At 44.2% G+C, this 18,115-nt stretch overlaps 1 protein-coding gene across 1 annotated transcript in view; it reads left to right on the top strand.

Moving 5' to 3' along the window:
- Nucleotides 1-452: 452 nt before the first annotated feature.
- LOC311243993 (myosin-7B-like) overlaps nt 453-18,115 on the top strand; it is a gene marked incomplete at both ends in the record, with an annotated part of 128,528 nt that continues 110,865 nt past the window's right edge. Inside the window, 5 exons of the mRNA XM_084333401.1 lie at nt 453-552; nt 1,273-1,379; nt 11,797-11,940; nt 12,436-12,592; nt 13,374-13,401. Of these exons, the coding sequence (XP_084189527.1) occupies nt 453-552; nt 1,273-1,379; nt 11,797-11,940; nt 12,436-12,592; nt 13,374-13,401 (536 nt within the window). The remainder of the gene's footprint in view (nt 553-1,272; nt 1,380-11,796; nt 11,941-12,435; nt 12,593-13,373; nt 13,402-18,115) is intronic.

Genomic DNA, 18,115 nt, shown 5'->3' on the forward strand with positions numbered 1-18,115 from the left:
GTTTTTTCTATTTGTTTTTATTGTGATGTTAGTTTTTTTTTTTTTTTTTGTAAGTGCTGTTTGTCTAAAACTTCTAACTTCTAACTTAATGTAGAACTCTGTACAGTAGCTCTTACGCAGGTGAATTGGCAACACTGGAACTACAGTATATACATTCAGCAGGTGGACTTAATAAATAAATGGCCAAAGCTCCCCGACAGGGAGGGTGGGATGTGGCAGACGTCCATCCTGCCTCGTTAGGCCTGTGTGGAGGATAGCCATGAGAGCAGAAAGGAGCGGTAATACCATGAGATTTATCCTGTCATCTCTGAGTGGCTCACTGAGGAAAAAGGCTCTCTGCACATGAGCATTAGATGTTTGTTTGTTCTTTACTCATCACATCATTCGTTGTTTATCAGGTCGCATATGTCTACATAAATTATGATGTTTATGTTATTCATTGTTTCCTCAGGATGTCTCGTTTCCTGGACTTGAAGGAGTTTGGTGAAGCTGCCTGTTACCTTCGACTCACCAACCTGGAGGGGCTGGCAGCCAAGGCACAGGCTTATGATGGTACACACACACACACACACACACACACACACACACACACACACACACACACACACACACACACACACACACACACACACACACACACACACACACACGCACACGCACACGCACACACTGACACATACACGCACACACACACACACACACACACACAGACACTGACACACGCATGCACACATGTACACAATTAAGTAGCATTCATAGTAGTCCTGTGTACAATGGACAATGGAGTGGTCAGTCTCAGGGTTAAGGGTTTGATTTCCACTGGGGCCATCCATACTGAAAGATGTATGCAGCCATCCTGTATGAGAATGAACTATAGAAAATAATATAAATACTATAGTGAATCATTTTAGAAACTTGTAATTTCTCATGGTAATATAATAATGGTAATACTGAATACAAGGAAGCGAACATTGAAAGCGAATACAATGAAAGTGGACAAGTGGATCGCTCGCTGGACAAGTCTCACACTAACTTGTTTTGTGTGTGTGTGTATGTGTGTGTGTGTGTGTGTGTGTGTGTGTGTGTGTGTGTGTGTGTGTGTGTGTGTGTGTGTGTGTGTGTGTGTGTGTGTGTGTGTGTGTGTGTGTGTGTGTGTGTGTGTGTGTGTGTGTGTGTGTGTGTGTGTGTGTGTGTGTGTGTGTGTGTGTGTGTGTGTGTGTGTGTGTGTGTGTGTGTGTGTGCGTGCGTGCGTGCGTGCGTGCGTGTTCCCAGGTAAGAAGCGTGTCTGGTTGGCTGATGAGACAGAGGCCTATATCGAGGTGGAGGTGACAAGACAAGAAGAAGGAAACCAGACAGTTGTGGAGACCAAGGATGGACGGGTTAGTTAACTAGTTAGTTACCTGGTCAATCACTTAGTTAGTTAGTTAGTTAATTATAATTTGTCAGTCAGTCAGAGTAGGCTAATCTTGGAGACCCATATTAATTAAAGGAACACAGCAATAGATAGATACCAACTTCCTCTTTGTGTGCTCAGTAGAAAGAGATCCGGCTGCAAACTAGACCAGCTTAGCACAAATGAATGGAAGCGGATACAGACGACTAGCCTAGCTGTTGGCCAAAAACACCTCTCCCGGAGTTTTAATCTACAGTAGACTAGTGGTCCGTATCCGCTTCCATTACTTTGTGCTAAGCTAGGCTAGGTTGCAGCCAGGTAGCTTTCTACTGAGAGGAAATTGGTACTGTATCTATCATCTTGTCTGACTCTGGAGAAGATGATAAGCGCATTTCCCATAATGTTGGCGTGTTCCTTTAAAACATTTGAGGACTCCACTTTAAAGTTAAATTGGGGAGAAATGTCTGCTTCCGGTAGGCTATATTCTGTGGTGCACCATGAAAAGAATAGCCAGCTGATGCAGGCAAACTATAGCTGTGTCTCAATTCAGGGGTTGTATCCTTCAAAGGCTGCATTTGAAGACCACATGGGTCAAATTGCGTCACAGTGGCGAGACCAAGGCTGTCCCAATTCGAAGGCTTCTTCAAATGCAGCAGAGAATTTATTTAACTGGGAATAACTGTTCAACGTGAGGTTTAACTATGGTAACCGATCGTCCTGCTATATTCCTTTATCTGTAATTTATCAGTCTCCCCAGTTAGTAGCTAGATTATTAAATGTTGTTACATTTATTAAATTGAATCCATATAAAATCATCGCTTTATTCATCTGATTCAAATTACGCTAACGGCCATTTTGAGCCTCTCTTGGCCAATATATGGGCATACAGTATTGTGTATTGTCACGCAAGGGCTTCCCCATTTTGGCACCAAGAGGATTCCTCCTTCTAACTGGGCATGCGTCAGCCCCAGTGTCCTCCGTAGACCAGACTGTCTCATTTAACAATGCTCGGTTCGACTTTTGCAGTCTACAAAGGACATGCCCTGGCCTACAAAGGACACACCTTTGTAGACCACGTCCATCGAAGGCTACAACCCCTGAATTTAGACACAGCAATATATTAATCATACAGTCTCTCCTGCCAGGCCACTTTCTGTGTGAAATGTTCTAAAACAGATGGGGCTAGGCTAGGGACAGAAGGATAAGTGTGGTTCTCATGGATAATCTTATGTAGCTGGACTCCATCTCTTCAAGCTTCATGGAAATCCAGCCGATCAATTGGCTGTGAGGTCACAAAACACCTACTTTGATTAGTTTTCTGACCAGGCTTCACTCTCATTGGTTTATAGTGTGACCTACTACATTTGCATCAAAACCAACACTGTATAGTCTGTGTAAAAGAAGAATGGTCAACTGTATCAAATGCTTTTGACAGATCTACAAATAGGGCAGCACAATGTTTTCTTTTATTTAGGGCGGGTACTATATAATTCACAACTAAAATAATGGCTGAGATCGTGCTATGTTTTGCTCCAAAACCAGATTGCAGATTGGCTTAATACAGTGATTTGAAAGAAATGCTTTGAGTTGGTTATTTACCAATGATTCCATGATTTTATAGGCATGTTAGACTTTCTTTTAGCAATGGGAGTGGGATTCTTCATTGAGCGCTTATCATTATGACACAAGCTTCATGGTGTGTCGGGGGCAGTGATGCTAGTTACTAAAATCTGATGACTTTTTTCAGTAAATACTAAATAGTAATCTAACTTGTTACTTTTTACAAGCCAGTCATCTGATTACAGTTACTTTTCCAAGTGGCTGTGCGTTACTATTTAGTTACTATCTCATAATGCTGATAAGAGAGCCAGGGGTACAGTCAGCTACCTCTCCAGAACCCAGACCGGAGATGGGACGTGTGCTCGTGCATGCACGCACACAGCCACACACATGTTCTGTTTCATTAGGGGCTCTGCTTGGCATCACTACTGCACTATCTCGCGTACGTGCACGCGTACTGAATAAACCACAAATGTACCTCTAATACCAGTATTAGTCTGACCACACCCCTCATCAGCTTACCTTCATAAGCAGGTGTGTGGTCACCTGCTCTCCTCCTTCTCGCTTTCACCACAAGGAAGAAGTGCCTCGGTAGATCCCCACACTTGACACCATGATGGAAGAAAGGTTTAGGAGCAGCTTTGGGAAACAAGGATACGTTGACATCATATCTTTATTTTCTCTCTCACTATTTTCGAGAAAATACGGCGATATTGTCTTCGTACTGGAGTGTCTGGAAGATGATGATCATTCTAAAAACCCTCCACCGGTTTTCGTATTGGGAGCACGCCGCTGCATGCTTCTCAACTGCAGTTCCTTGCTGTGTTTGTTGGGGTGAAACCTGTCAGGCCACAGCTGAACTGTCAGACATGCCGCTGTTGTGAGAAGCGGTGCGTTCCAGGTTGGGTGAGTAGTGTTTGCTGGCGGGCTCCACTTGTCTGTTAGTGCTATGGGGGCTACTTGACAAAGTTTATGGAAACCGGCCCCAGACTAGGGTCCTTTGTTCAGCCACCTAGGCGACAGAAGGCCTTGGTCTGGAGACCATTATAGTTTTAACTAGTGGGCCGCGACCATTGACACTGGTGATCCCTGTGTGTTCTGGACGAGTGGATTCTCTCTGTCACCGTGTTAAGGCCCCATCTTTCATATCCAAATGAGAGTATTCCTTCACGAGGGGATATGTGCATGTAATGTGCGATAGCGGCAGATTCATGTTCAAAGTCAGCTACACAGGCCAGTTGGTACTGTGCTGATTCCGTCGGATGTGGTAATGTCACCGTTGTGAAGCGGTGTTGACATCTTGTTTTCTCTTTTCTCTTAAAAAGTGAGGAGAGGTTCAGAACGGCGGCCTGTCTGGGTGAGTGTTATGTCATTGTTTACATGTTCATAGCTTACGGTTAGCCGGTCAGCTGTTAACTGCTGCGTTAGCCTGCTGGATCGCTGCATGGCCTGCTTAAGGCCTACTATTAGCCAGTCAGCTGTTAGCTGCGGGGCTAGCATGTCGTGGTCGCTAGGTAACGTTAGCTTGCTGCTATGGCCATGGCCTGGCGCGGGGTAGCTTAGCTTCTCGCGCGCCGCCGTGAGCTCGCTTCTGATCGCGTGCGTCGTTAGATCGGCGTCTCGCGAGCAGAAGCAATAGCACCCGAACGGTTGGAGCAGCCGTTAGCTTGATGCTATTCTGTTGAACGTGCTTTGATTTTAACATGTTTTACACTCTTGACCACGACGTCATCCTTGACAGGGGATGTTCGTCGACCCTGCCCTGAGCCTGGACGGGGATTGCGTCAACAAAGAGGACTGTAGCGACTGGTTGGAGCGGCGACGCTGCCCGGATCGAACAACACAGGACGGCTGTGTTCTACGGTGTCTTGTGACTGCACTTCGCTGATCTGCGTTCCGGGTAGGAACGGGGTTGACCAGACCTCATAACACGTCTTCTGGTTTTACTTTGCTAAATGTATTGTGAATAACGGTGTTTTTCCCAAAACGTGTGTTGCTACAATGCATTTAGGATACGTTGCGGGTTATGTGTGAGCTGTTTTTGTCACTGGCAGTTAGCTTCTCCGTGCAAACGGGATGTAATGATCTGGTTGTTGTGTGAGTAACACGGCCGTGTACTCACAACTAAGGTAACTAACCTATGAAGCTATGCTTGGTGACAAGTGAGTAAAAGAATGTTCTTTCTCAGACTGTAATGACAATGAACAGTGTGTTCACACATTAACAGGTTTTCCTGTTTTAACTGGCCGTATTGAGGGTAAAATAGGAGGATTGTGTTTTCCCCCCCGGTTCCCTGGGGACTTTATCACCTCCTATCAGACATGTTGTGCATTAATTGTGTCTTTTGTGTGGTAGGGATACGATGTAACTCTTAGCTTGATTGCTGAGGTTGTGCTAAATCTGCTGGAGAAACTTATTTCCTAAAGGGAAATTGGTTTGGTTGCTGTCATGTGTGCTTAGCAAGGCCTGTGGTCGATACTAATCAAGAATGATGTATTCTCTCATTGTGAAAAAAACGGCGTTCCTCTGTTGAGTGTTTTTGCCATTTTTTGTAGGTGATGATGGGTTGTGTGTGTCATGTGACCTACAACTGGGTTGTACTGGCCACAGAAGCACATGTGTATGTTGGACCGGGGTTCTTAGAGCCCTCTCTATTCTGTGTTTTTCCTTAGTAAAAATCAGATAGCAGGTTAGCTCATGCGCTGTGTGGAGCTGTGAAACGCTTCATAGAGCTGACTATGATTGTGTCATATTCTCTTTTTGTCGTTACGTCGTATCATGGGTGTGGGGTCGTAAAGGGGTGAACTGGTAACCTTTCCTCTCCCCATTGTTCTGTCGGTCAGGGGTACACCCCCTGTCCTTCAAGGTTCCCGTCACATGGCGGTTCGGCACGTTACGGGGGGGAGGGGGGGGGGGGGGGGGAGGGAGTTCCTGGTCCCACGGCCTGGTATATTGGGCGTGTGCACCGCAGGAATTCCCCCGCCATAGAGTACGTCACCGTGCGCGTCTCTGTTGGTAGGACTTCCGTGTGCTGTTCAGGTCCATGTGATGGATCTGTTTTCAGGGGGGGTGGTCAGGGCTCCTCCTCACCAAGCGCCTATTCAGGCCTTCTGTGAGTTCGGACTCCTTCTTCCATGTGAGGAAGCCTCCATCAGAGTACAGAGCCTTCCTCCTCAGATTGTCAAAGTGAGTGGACCCTCTAGAAGGGTCCTTTTCTATTGTATGTATATTCGATTCAATTCGTTTATTGAGTGTGTATGGGTTCAGTGCCTCTTCCCCGGAGGCCCTAAAACCAGTTTTTTACATGGCTCAAGGTGCAATATATTCTTTTCAATCTGTACAGCTCGCGTGGGAAGTCTCTCTGGGGATCCCCGTCTCTTTCCTATGGGAGGGTGGTGGGATGTAAAAATGTGAAAATCTTTTACCCCGGCTGTGTAGACTGGGATACATACTGTTGATGCTTCCTTCTTTCTATTCCAGAAGTGTTGGAGTTAGGGAGTGTCACACCCCTCTTGTCGTTCCCCTGGGCGCCTTGGGGATTCAATGACAGGTCTAAATAGCCTGTTCATTGATGGGGGTGTGTCCCGACGCACGTATAGTGCTAGCTCGCTGTAAACAGGCAATTGACTGGCACGCCTTGGTTGCTTGTGGTTGAAACAGCGTTTTTATAAAGCAACTGAGATGGGGGTTTTTCCTCTTCCGACGACCACATCCCATGACCTGGGTGGGTTGTCGACGGATTCTCGTTCATGTCTGGGGGATGATGACGGGATGGATCTGGACATATGTAGTGGGGTCTCACGCCCTTGGGGTGGGCCACCAGGCGCGGTTCGTCCGAACGTCTGGGTGGCGCCTTCTTTTCATGTTAAGATCAACACGCATATCTGCCCTTCTCCTGGAGTAGGCATGTCGGCGTGGTTAGGGCACGGGACTGGTTCTGGTCACGCTGGTCCAGATCAGTTGAACCCGTTGTCCGCCGGGGATGCAGATCTGCTGTTCTGGTACCCTGAGGGACTTGGGCTTTTTTCAGGGGGAAAAATGCCAGGTCGGTCTGGGTGTCACAGGGTTAAGCGCTATGGAGACCCTGGTTGGGTATGTTTTTACTCAGCACTGTCGTCATGGCTTACAGCCATGCCATTCTGTACGCGCTCGATCTCGTCGGATCTCGGCCGCTACACAGGTTGGTCCTGGTTAGTACTTGGTTGGGAGACCGCCGGGGAATACCAGGTACGGTGTGCTTAGGGGCTGGTTCTCCATTATTTTTCGCTCCTCTCTCACGCATGGCGAAGAGGGGCCTGTGGGGGTGGTTTTTTGACCTCCTCTGGTGACCCTGTGCTTCCCGTACCGCCAGGCCCGGTCCGAAGTGATGTTTGCGACCCGTAGGCCTGGGTTAACCCTTTTTGGAAACTGAAACACTTGTACTGCGGTATAGCCGGTGTATACCCGCAGGTGTGTTTTGGAGTTTTTTCTTGAGGGGTTATAGGAACAACCACCGCATTGGGTAACACCGAGGTGGTTGATTCCCTGGTGTGTTGGAGCAGTGTCAACTCCCGGGTTCACCGTTTGAGGGTGCCCCTGCACGTTCATGACGTCTGCCAATCGTGTCAGCCTTCTCTGCCTCGACCCCTCTGGGTGGGGGTTTTTAAATGGAGGCTTGGTCATGCAACACCGCCAGCTTACGCTCCTTCCGCCGGGGCGGCTGTGTTCAGCTGTCCCCTCTGGCGCCTGTCTCGTCCGCAGTCTCCAGGCTAGGGTTAACAGCCTGTTGCCTGGTTTTTCCCCGGTGCGCTGCCTGCTTCCGTTGGTTAACCTTTTTTGTGTGCTTACGGCCATGCTGACTGTCTGTTCTGCAGGGTTAGTGTGCCAGGCGGTGTACTGTTGGGGGGACGGGGCCCGCTCGGTTTACGGCCATACCGACCTGAACACGCCCGATCTCGGGCCTGGTTAGTACTTGGGATACCGCCTGGGATTACCAGGTGCAGTAACTGGGGGGCCTTTGTCCGAATACGCTGGCGATGTGGGGGGCGGGGCACTACGTGCCCACCTGGTGGGGTCTTGATGCTGGCATCATGGACTTCTCCGGGCCCCCATTCCAGGGAGTCCAGTCCTTTTGGTGGGTCTGGGTCTTCCTTCGCGCTCCGCTGCTACGGCCTTGCCACGGGGTTGGGTTTGCCCTTGACCCCGTGATTCTGGGGGCAGTAACGAGGTTGTTCCTCCGTTCGTTCCCGGGTGGCATGCGGGTTGTGCATGTGTGTAGTCGTGGGGTCAAGCCACGGTCTGCTCACCCTGTGCGTTAAGTTGCTTGAGTGCCTCTTCGCACGGTCGGGTCCGTCGCCTTCCCGTGAAGCCTCTAATAGGGGGGATACCCTCCATTAGGGGGGGTCGGGGGGGCTCGGCCCTCCCTGTTCTGATGGTTTTGGGGGGCTGTCAGCGGGGTGTATTTGTCAGCCAGCGGCTCCGCTTGGCCTCCCTTTGTGCAGTAGTGATGCCAAGCAGAGCCCCTAATGAAACAGAACGTTAGGTTATGACTATAACCAAGTTCTGTTAATTAGGGGTGACGCTTGGCATCAGACGGCCGCTGCAGCCCTTGACCTCACCTTGTGGTGAAAGCTTGGGAAGGAGGAGAGCAGGTGACCACACACCTGCTTATGAAGGTAAGCTGATGAGGGGTGTGGTCAGACTAATACTGGTATTAGAGGTACATTTGTGGTTTATTCAGTACGCGTGCACGTACGCGAGATAGTGCAGTAGTGATGCCAAGCGTCACCCCTAATTAACAGAACTTGGTTATAGTCATAACCTAACGTTTACGCTTATACTGTAGCTGATTTTAGAATAGCTTCGGCATGAAGTTAAATCCACTATCCAGTTCGTTTTATAGTGTAATTTGCCCCCGTTACTTCCTGATTCTGCTGTACAGGCGCACCAACCGACCTGTAGGAGTCGCCGTCCACACTTTTACAAGTAATCTGTAGCATCACTGGTCAGGGGCATGGCTTGTAAATCTGGCTAAGGAGACCTTGGAAATCCAGCCGATCAATTGGCTGTGAGGTCACAAAACACCTACTTTGATTAGTTTTCTGACCAGGCTTCACTCTCATTGGTTTATAGTGTGACCTACTACATTTGCATCAAAACCAACACTGTATAGTCTGTGTAAAAGAAGAATGGTCAACTGTATCAAATGCTTTTGACAGATCTACAAATAGGGCAGCACAATGTTTTCTTTTATTTAGGGCGGGTACTATATAATTCACAACTAAAATAATGGCTGAGATCGTGCTATGTTTTGCTCCAAAACCAGATTGCAGATTGGCTTAATACAGTGATTTTAAAGAAATGCTTTGAGTTGGTTATTTACCAATGATTCCATGATTTTATAGGCATGTTAGACTTTCTTTTAGCAATGGGAGTGGGATTCTTCATTGAGCGCTTATCATTATGACACAAGTATCTTGCGTTTTATTATAAATTCAGATCCAGCCTAGCTATTGACTGCTGTGAATAGAGCAGCTGACAACTAAGTGACAGCATGGAAAGACAGCTGACAGTAGGGAATAGACCCCATCGGGTGGCATGGGTTAGCAGACTGTAAACTGTTTTGCTGCACCCCAAAAAAAGCTACAACAAATACAGAAAAAAATCCCCCTGGAGTCTGTGAAAGCAGGGGTGGAAAATGACTTACATGCTGATTCCATGGTTACAGACACAGGACTTTGCATGGATGAGCGATTGACCTGAAATAGAACTATAGAGTAGGAAGCACTGGAGGAGGGATATACCAGACCTGGAAAGTGACTTTGATTGGCAAGGAGCCTGGGCAAATGTCCGACTTACATCAAGGAACCCGGACCATCAACAAATCAATCTTAACTATATTCACAGGACATACTTGACTCCTATAAGACTGAGCAGAATGGGTCTTAAACAAGACTCCAAATGCTCCCAATGTACAAATGGGGACGAAGGGACATTTATGCACATGTATTGGGACTGCCCACCAGTTAAGACATTCTGGAAAGATGTGACCCAACAATTATCAAAACTCGTATCTTGGAATATACCTGTACACCCCTCGGTATTACTATTGAATGATGTTTTTGAGTTTGCAGTAAATCCACAGCTAAAGAGATTGGTTTTATCGGGTATCACAGTAGCTAAAAAGCTGATCGCATCACGCTGGTTTCAACCGGAAAAAATGTGCCGGAAAGTTTGGTTTCTTACATATCTCGATGTGATTTATCAAGAAATATCTACAGCAAGAATTCTGGGTCTCAATGAATCCAAAATGTCAATGTGGTTAGAAGTGGTGGAGAGAATAAAAGCTAGCTTATAATGGTAGTGTCTGGTTAGGTGCGAGGGATAATGGAGGTACTACCCAAGGTGGGGTCCGGGAGGGGGGGGTTCGAGCTGGAGCATATGTGTGTAGGTTTTTAGATAACAGGTATTAGGGGTATATCTTATATAAGACAATTAACTAAAATGTGATTTCATTGGATGTGCTCTGACAACTAATGCTTGTATATCTTATCGTGTGTTGTCATGTTTGTTTATGTGTTTGTTTAAAAAATAATAAAAAAATAAAATACAAGAGTAGGAAGCACTATGAATAGGATGAATCCATCAATGGAGGACAGGGGTGGAGCATTATCTATCTATCCATCTATCTATCTATCTATCTATCTATCTATCTATCTATCTATCTATCTATCTATCTATCTATCTATCTATCTATCTATCTATCTATCTATCTATCTATCTATCTATCTATCTATCTATCTATCTATCTATCTATCTATCTATCTATCTATCTATCTATCTATCTATCTATCTATCTATCTATCTATCTATCTATCTATCTATCTATCTATCTATCTATCTATCTATCTATCTATCTATCTATCTATCTATCTATCTATCTATCTATCTATCTATCTATCTATCTATCTATCTATCTATCTATCTATCTATCTATCTATCTATCTATCTATCTATCTATCTATCTATCTATCTATCTATCTATCTATCTATCTATCTATCTATCTATCTATCTATCTATCTATCTATCTATCTATCTATCTATCTATCTATCTATCTATCTCTCTCTCTCTCTCTCTCTCTCTCTCTATCTATCTATCTATCTATCTATCTATCTATCTATCTATCTATCTATCTATCTATCTATCTATCTATCTATCTATCTATCTATCTATCTATCTATCTATCTATCTATCTATCTATCTATCTATCTATCTATCTATCTATCTATCTATCTATCTATCTATCTATCTACAATAAAGGGTCTTAAAATACATCAGGGAATGAAGAATTGCTTGGTAGAGAAATTGTAAGTTGTCCGCATTGATCAGTACTTCTTGAGAAGTCAGTCAAGTCAGTGGGTTGAAATCCAGCAACACGTAGAAAACCACAGTTTGCAGGATATCAGTAATTCATCTCCTCTCTCGTCTTGAAAATTGCAGGTCACTGTTAGCTTGTTAAATATGGTAAGAGCAGAGCCTCTATGACCGGTTTCGATCAGACCTCATACTTTATCCTTCTGCACACACAGAGCCGATAGCTTTATCTCTAAAAACAGCAGTGTTTTGCTAGATTGGACACCTCACACAACACTAGATTAGCCTGAAACTCTGAGAATGTTTGGCCACCATGATGCTCCAATCTAGCGCACCAGGGTCACATCTGCAAAGCACAACTGCAAAGCCAGTCCAGACAAATTATACATCATAATCTTAGTCTTACATTTGTATGCACTGTATTTTTTATTTATTTATTTTTAACATTCTGGCCACATTTTGTGTGTGTGTGTGTGTGTGTGTGTGTAGACTCTGGTAGTGAAAGAGGACGACCTCCAGCCAATGAATCCTCCAAAGTTTGACCTGATTGAAGATATGGCTCTGCTGACTCACCTCAACGAAGCTTCTGTCCTGTTTAACCTCAAGAGAAGATACAGCATGTGGATGATCTATGTTAGTACATATCTACTCTACTCTGTTATACTCTGTTCTACTTAACTCTACTCTGCCTTATGCTACTCTACTCCTTTCTACTCTACTCTGTTCTACTCTACGCTACTGTAGTACTCTACTACACTCTGCCCTACTCTAATCGAATTTACTCTGTTCTAACACAGCTCTACTCTATATCTGTTTGATCTATTCTATTCTTTATTAGCTACTTTACTCTGTTCTCTACTTCTATCTACTCTTATAACTTGTTCTAATGTACAGTACTTTATTCTACAGCAATTCAATTCTGTTCTATTCTATTCCGTTCGCTAACCTGACCCTGACCATTTCAGCTTGAGATGATACAACATGATTTACTCTCTCCATCTCTTTCTCCCTGTATCTCTCCCCATCTCTCTCTCTATGTCTCTCCACCATCTCTCTCTCCATCTCTCTACTGTATGTCTCTCCACCTCTCTCTCTATGTCTCTCCACCTCCATCTCCCTCTCTCTCAGACCTACTCAGGGCTGTTCTGTGTGACAGTCAACCCTTATAAGTATCTTCCGGTTTACGCCCATAACGTGGTGTTGGCTTATAAAGGAAGACGTCGCCAGGAGACCCCGCCTCACATCTACGCCGTCGCCGACAATGCCTACTATGACATGCTGCACAGTAGGTGACCATTAACCAGTTGTATCAAACATGAACAATTAAATACACAGCACATCATAAGTGAAATTATAATCTCTTTATTTTCTCAGTACATTTGGACATACAGTATATCAGGAATGTATCCTTTGCATTTCACTTCATAAACGGACCAAGTTATGAGATATTCAGAATCACTGAGGATCAGGCTGAATATAGGACTACATCTCTCTCTAGTGGTCGTAATGGAGTACTACATATTCAAACCTTTATTCACAGCGGGGAAATTGAGTCTGTAACCCACCTGGATCTATACCAGGGTCCTCCGCATGGGAATCCAAACATCTAAAATAGATATTAGGCTTACTAGGCTTCAGGCCACGGGAGATATTAGGCTTACTAGGTTTCAGGACAAGGGAGATATTAGGCTTACTAGGCTTCAGGACAAGGGAGATATTAGGCTTACTAGGCTTCAGGCCAAGGGAGATATTAGGCATAGCAGCTTCATCTGCACAGTTGGGGGTTTAGTGCCTTACTCAAGAACACAAGGACAACAGTAGTTCAGGGAGGAGGGGTCACATGGGCCTCTCTTCAGTCTATCTCAACATGAAACCTTGAAATTACACCATTTCTATGAAGATCAATGACCAATTTGAACATTTCTCATACACAGCGTTAATTGAAACCTAGCATTGCATGCCAATGTAAGGCTTTGTGAGCCTGTAAGGAAAACTTGGACATAGAATTGGTTTTGTCTGTTCTTTTTTGTCACAATATTTCAACTGGATTTAAATTTCCTCAACAGATCGTGAGAATCAATCCATGCTAATCACGTAAGTCTGCTGTATAATGCATGCATACTCTTCATGTACTTTACTCTTCTACTATACTCCATGCATTATGAGCATGAAGGTTAGTAGTTTTAGTGGGTCTGAGGCGGCCAGAAGATAATAATAATACATGAAATTTGTATAGCGCTTTTCCGAATGCTCAAAGACGCTTTACAGAACAAAGACAATACGGGTGGAATCGAAACACGGAGATCTCCGTGGTCGGGCGCCATTGTGTTAACATTTTGAGTGCCACGGACGAGATATCTCGTTATTTCATGCCAACCGTTGAGTGCCAGGAACGAGATATGCCGTTTTTTAATCGTTATTCTTTTTATTAGCGATTTCCATTCATATTTCATCAATCTAGCCTCACGTTACCACTGCAAACACTCTCTGAGCTCCATTGGGAAAATACAGCGCCCTATCGTCTCCCGGATGGTACTGCACCCCTTTGGAATGGATTGAATGAAACGCATGGGAAAAAGAGTCCGGAATCCACATTTTACTTGTCAGGCAAGTAACCGGAGCCGATTGCAGTCTTTGTGGTCCTGCAGAACAGCGTGGAATAATGTGTTCAAGCACCCAGCGTTGGATCAATAAACGCGATCGATATTTGGAATGGCGATCAGGAATTGGAATAATCCTTTTGGAGAACATCTGATCTGAGGTAAGGAATCTATTTTACCAGTATTGGGATAATCAGAGCTATTTTCACCTATATATCAGCATGTGCCATATGTGTGTGTGTGTGCGATCAGGAAATAAGAGAATCGATTTTCAGCCCGCTTCTATAGCGTGCATAAGTACACATATACTATCGATAATCTAGCGTTTATTTGAAAACGATTCATAAATAGGCAGAAAAATTTCAAAGTGTTTTGTGTATTACAGTAAAGGGCGTTTATCACAGAATCTTCTGAAATCTTCTGGAAGTTTCAAGAAACAAGCGTTTTTCAAAATGGTATAAAACGGAAATTAACCGATTAAAAAACAATCCGTTTCGACAATGTTGACTGCAAACAAGTCATTGATAAGCGACGGCCACATTAGACACAAAGCAATAATTTAAGATGTAGTTTATGCGTTCGCAAATATGAGAGCTCTATCATTGTGTGTGGGTGGTGGCATTCAAGGGGGTAAATAGGACACGGACGCCCGGAAAGTGTTAACGGCAGGCAGAAAAGTGGCATTTTTTTTACTTGAACTTGAGGACTGCATACTTTTTTTTGCAAAGCTTAGCTTTATACTTTATACTTATAGCACATGCATAAGCCTGGTCTTCTTTGAAAGATAACAGTCTGAAGTTACTAATGCAGAAAAGGATAATCACTTTTAGTGCGAACGAAACAGAGTAACAGAGGTGTGAACTTGAGTTGAACTTGAACATTTTTCTTTAGTGGTTGCAAGATTGCAGATTCCAATATTGAGAGACGTTTTGGTAAACCGACGGCAAAAAAAAGAGAGAGAAAATCCATTTGTGCCATCCACCGCCTGTGTTCTGAAGTCTGTCACTTCTGGTTTTCGCTCGTCAACTTTCACCTACTTCCTATATTTGCACCCCCCACGTGGGGTATCGTTGGAAGCGTACTCTAGTTGGCTACAACGCTGACCAATCATTTTTTCTATCAGCGGTGATTGGTCAGTTCTAGAGTGTATAAAGTCTGGGGTGGTCATCATGACGTATTCGAGAGAGAAGAGGGTGTAATCAGGTAGTGATATTAAGCTGGCCACCATAAATGTCCAAACCCCCCCCCACCCCCTCCTAATGTACAGTCATATGTATATATTATCTGTTAGGATCTATGGGTAACAGTACTGTATATTTGCATATTGTATATGTCACAAATGTAACAGTGCTATATTATACCTGTATGTCATGTATGTCCCTATGCCATAGCCCACACAATCGTGTTTTTGATTGATCTTTAAACAAAGACCGAAAATAAACTATTCATCATCATCATCATCATCATCATCATCATCATCATCATCATCATCATCATCATCATCATCATCATCATGATGTCATGAATGTTGTGTATGTCATAAATGTCACAATGAATTGAAAATGGGGGACCCTGATGTAAACAAGACAAACGTCTTTCTCTGGTCTGCATTCCCTTAACAATTGTGTGTAGTGAGCTGTACTGTATTGTACCCATTCTGCAATCTGTTAAATAATGTTTTCATTCATTCATTCAAGCTTGTGTTAGAATATTGCAGGTTTTATGCTAATATAAGACTATCCATAAAACTAAAAGTATCTACAGTATCTATAATCTACCATATCTATCTATCTATTTATAAATTCCATCTATTGTAAATTACTTAAACAGTGCCTTCAATGTAATTATCTACTGTGTTAAAAACTGATTCAATGTGAATTGAATATATGACACTATGGGCGGGATCCACAAAGGGTTTGCATGGCTTTTTCCGACACAAAGCCGGTGCATATCGCTCTGAAACTCAGTTTGGTATCCACAGAGGACACGCAATTGATTGATTGATTGATTGAAAAGTTTATTAACAGATTGCAGAATGGGTACAGTACAGTACAGCTCAATACATACAATTGTTAAGGGGATGCAGACCAGAGAAAGACTTTCGTCTTGTTTACATCAGGGTCCCCCATTTTCAATTCATCATAACATATATGACATACATGACATACAGATAGACAGTACTGTTACATCTATACATTTATGACATATCAGATTTGCAAATACAGTACTGTTTGTGATACAAAAGTGTCCAGAAAAGGAGTGTATATACATTTGGCATAGAAACTGTACATTGGAGGAGGTTGGTTGGGTTGGGTGGGTTGGGTGAGGGCTGTACATTGGAGGGGGGGGGGGGGGGGTTGGGAAGGGGACACACACACATTTTACACTGTACATTGGAATATTGACAAAGCCTTACTTGGTCATTTACTGTACAACTAGGTTAGGACATTTGTAGGGGCCAGTTTCGAATTGCAGTCTCACGTTGGTGTTTTTTGAGAGTGTTTTTGAAGGTGGGTAGTGATTCACATTCCTTTACAGCTTTAGGCAGGGCGTTCCACATTGATGTGGCATAATTGCGAAACGTGTTTAGTCCCTTGTTTGAGCCGAATCTGGGTTTTACATGATTTGTGGAGCTCCCTCTGGTGTTGTGATCGTGGTATTCACTGACCTTTGGGAAGTATTTTGACATGTACATGGGTACCTTGGTCGCGTAGTGTATCTTGTAGACCAGGCCCATTGCAAGTTGCTGTACTCTGTCGTCTACTCTAAGCCATCCTAGGTTGTCAAAGTGGGCAGGGGTGAGGTGGGTGAAATGAGGTGGCAACTACTGTATGTTCCATCAGCATTGCGTCCGGTGCAATTGGCGCGTATTTAAATGAGGTAATATGGGCAGAACATGTCCCCTTTCTATGCAAATGACCCTCGTCCAAAAATGCTCAGAATCCACAAATCCCGGCGTCAATTGCACCAAGCAGTTAATGCTACGCACCTACCGTCTTCACAGACAGGGTGGTAAATAAGCGCAAATCCCTAAGCGCTATAAAGAGGCATCATGCCAGCGTCACTGCCAGCATCACAGGTGATCATGGCAGCAGTAATTGTTGCCAGACGCAGGCATCGTAATGCCAGGCGTGACCGTGAAAGAATATTTCGAAGGAGAATATCACTCTCGATGAAATCAAGGATGATATTGAGCGCAGCGGCTGGGTGGCGCAGCGGACATTGCGCTCGTCACCAACGCAAGAGACACGGGTTCAAATCCGGCTGTCGGCGTTGCCTCCGGCTTGGGTCGGCCGTCATACTAACTCAATTGGCAAAGTTAGCGGGTGGGAAGTCGAAGGGTTGTAGTCTGGTTGTTGTGAACAGTGACTCCTACAGGTCGGTTGGGGCGCCTGCACAGCAAAGCCAGGAAAATGGCGGGGGCAGTGTGAGCCTCCTACACGTTACTCCTCGCCAAATGAGAGTCTGGTGAAAAGATGTGACAGGCTGCCTCCACATGTATCGGGGACGCAAGGCTTCTATCCTCCCTACAACTGGCCAGTGGGGGGCATATGTGAGCAACGATCAGGACAGGGGAGGGAGAATTGGCACAAGAGGTAAATTGGGATGGGGAGAAAAATCACAGAAAAAGGAGGAGAAAGAAAGTAGATAAAAAAAGGATGATATTGAGCCAGCTATCCAGAGATCCCATGCAATCGTATTTATTATTTAAATATTGTTATTTAACGTTGTCGGCTTTCCCAATGTTGTCGGCATTATTGATTGATTGATTTAGATTTTGCATCATGATGCAACTTTTATGTAAAGTAATTCAGAACTGTTCTATAAAGTAATTTAGAATTGGACTTTGTAAAGAAACTCAAAGTATTTAAGGCACTGCTCTGTTCTGTAAAGTAATTCAGAACTGTTCTATAAAACATCTAGGACTGAACTTTGTAAAGAAACTCAAAGTAAGAAGGAGCTGCCCTGTTGTTCAGACTGTTCTATAAAGTAATTTAGAACGGACCTTTGTAAAGAAGCTCAAAGTTGAGCTGCTCTGCTGTTCTGTAAAGTAACTCAGAACCATATCCTGTAAAGGTCCAAAATATTATTATTGTATTGTAAATTAGGGCTATTTTATTTTTATTTTACTGAACTATTTTATTGCACTGTAGTACTGCATCATTTTACTGTCTATTCTATTTTATTAATTATTTTTACTGCACCCT

This window comes from Notolepis coatsorum (assembly GCF_963971535.1).
Source record: "Notolepis coatsorum genome assembly, chromosome: 17".
Classification (NCBI taxonomy): Eukaryota; Metazoa; Chordata; class Actinopteri; order Aulopiformes; family Paralepididae; genus Notolepis; species Notolepis coatsorum.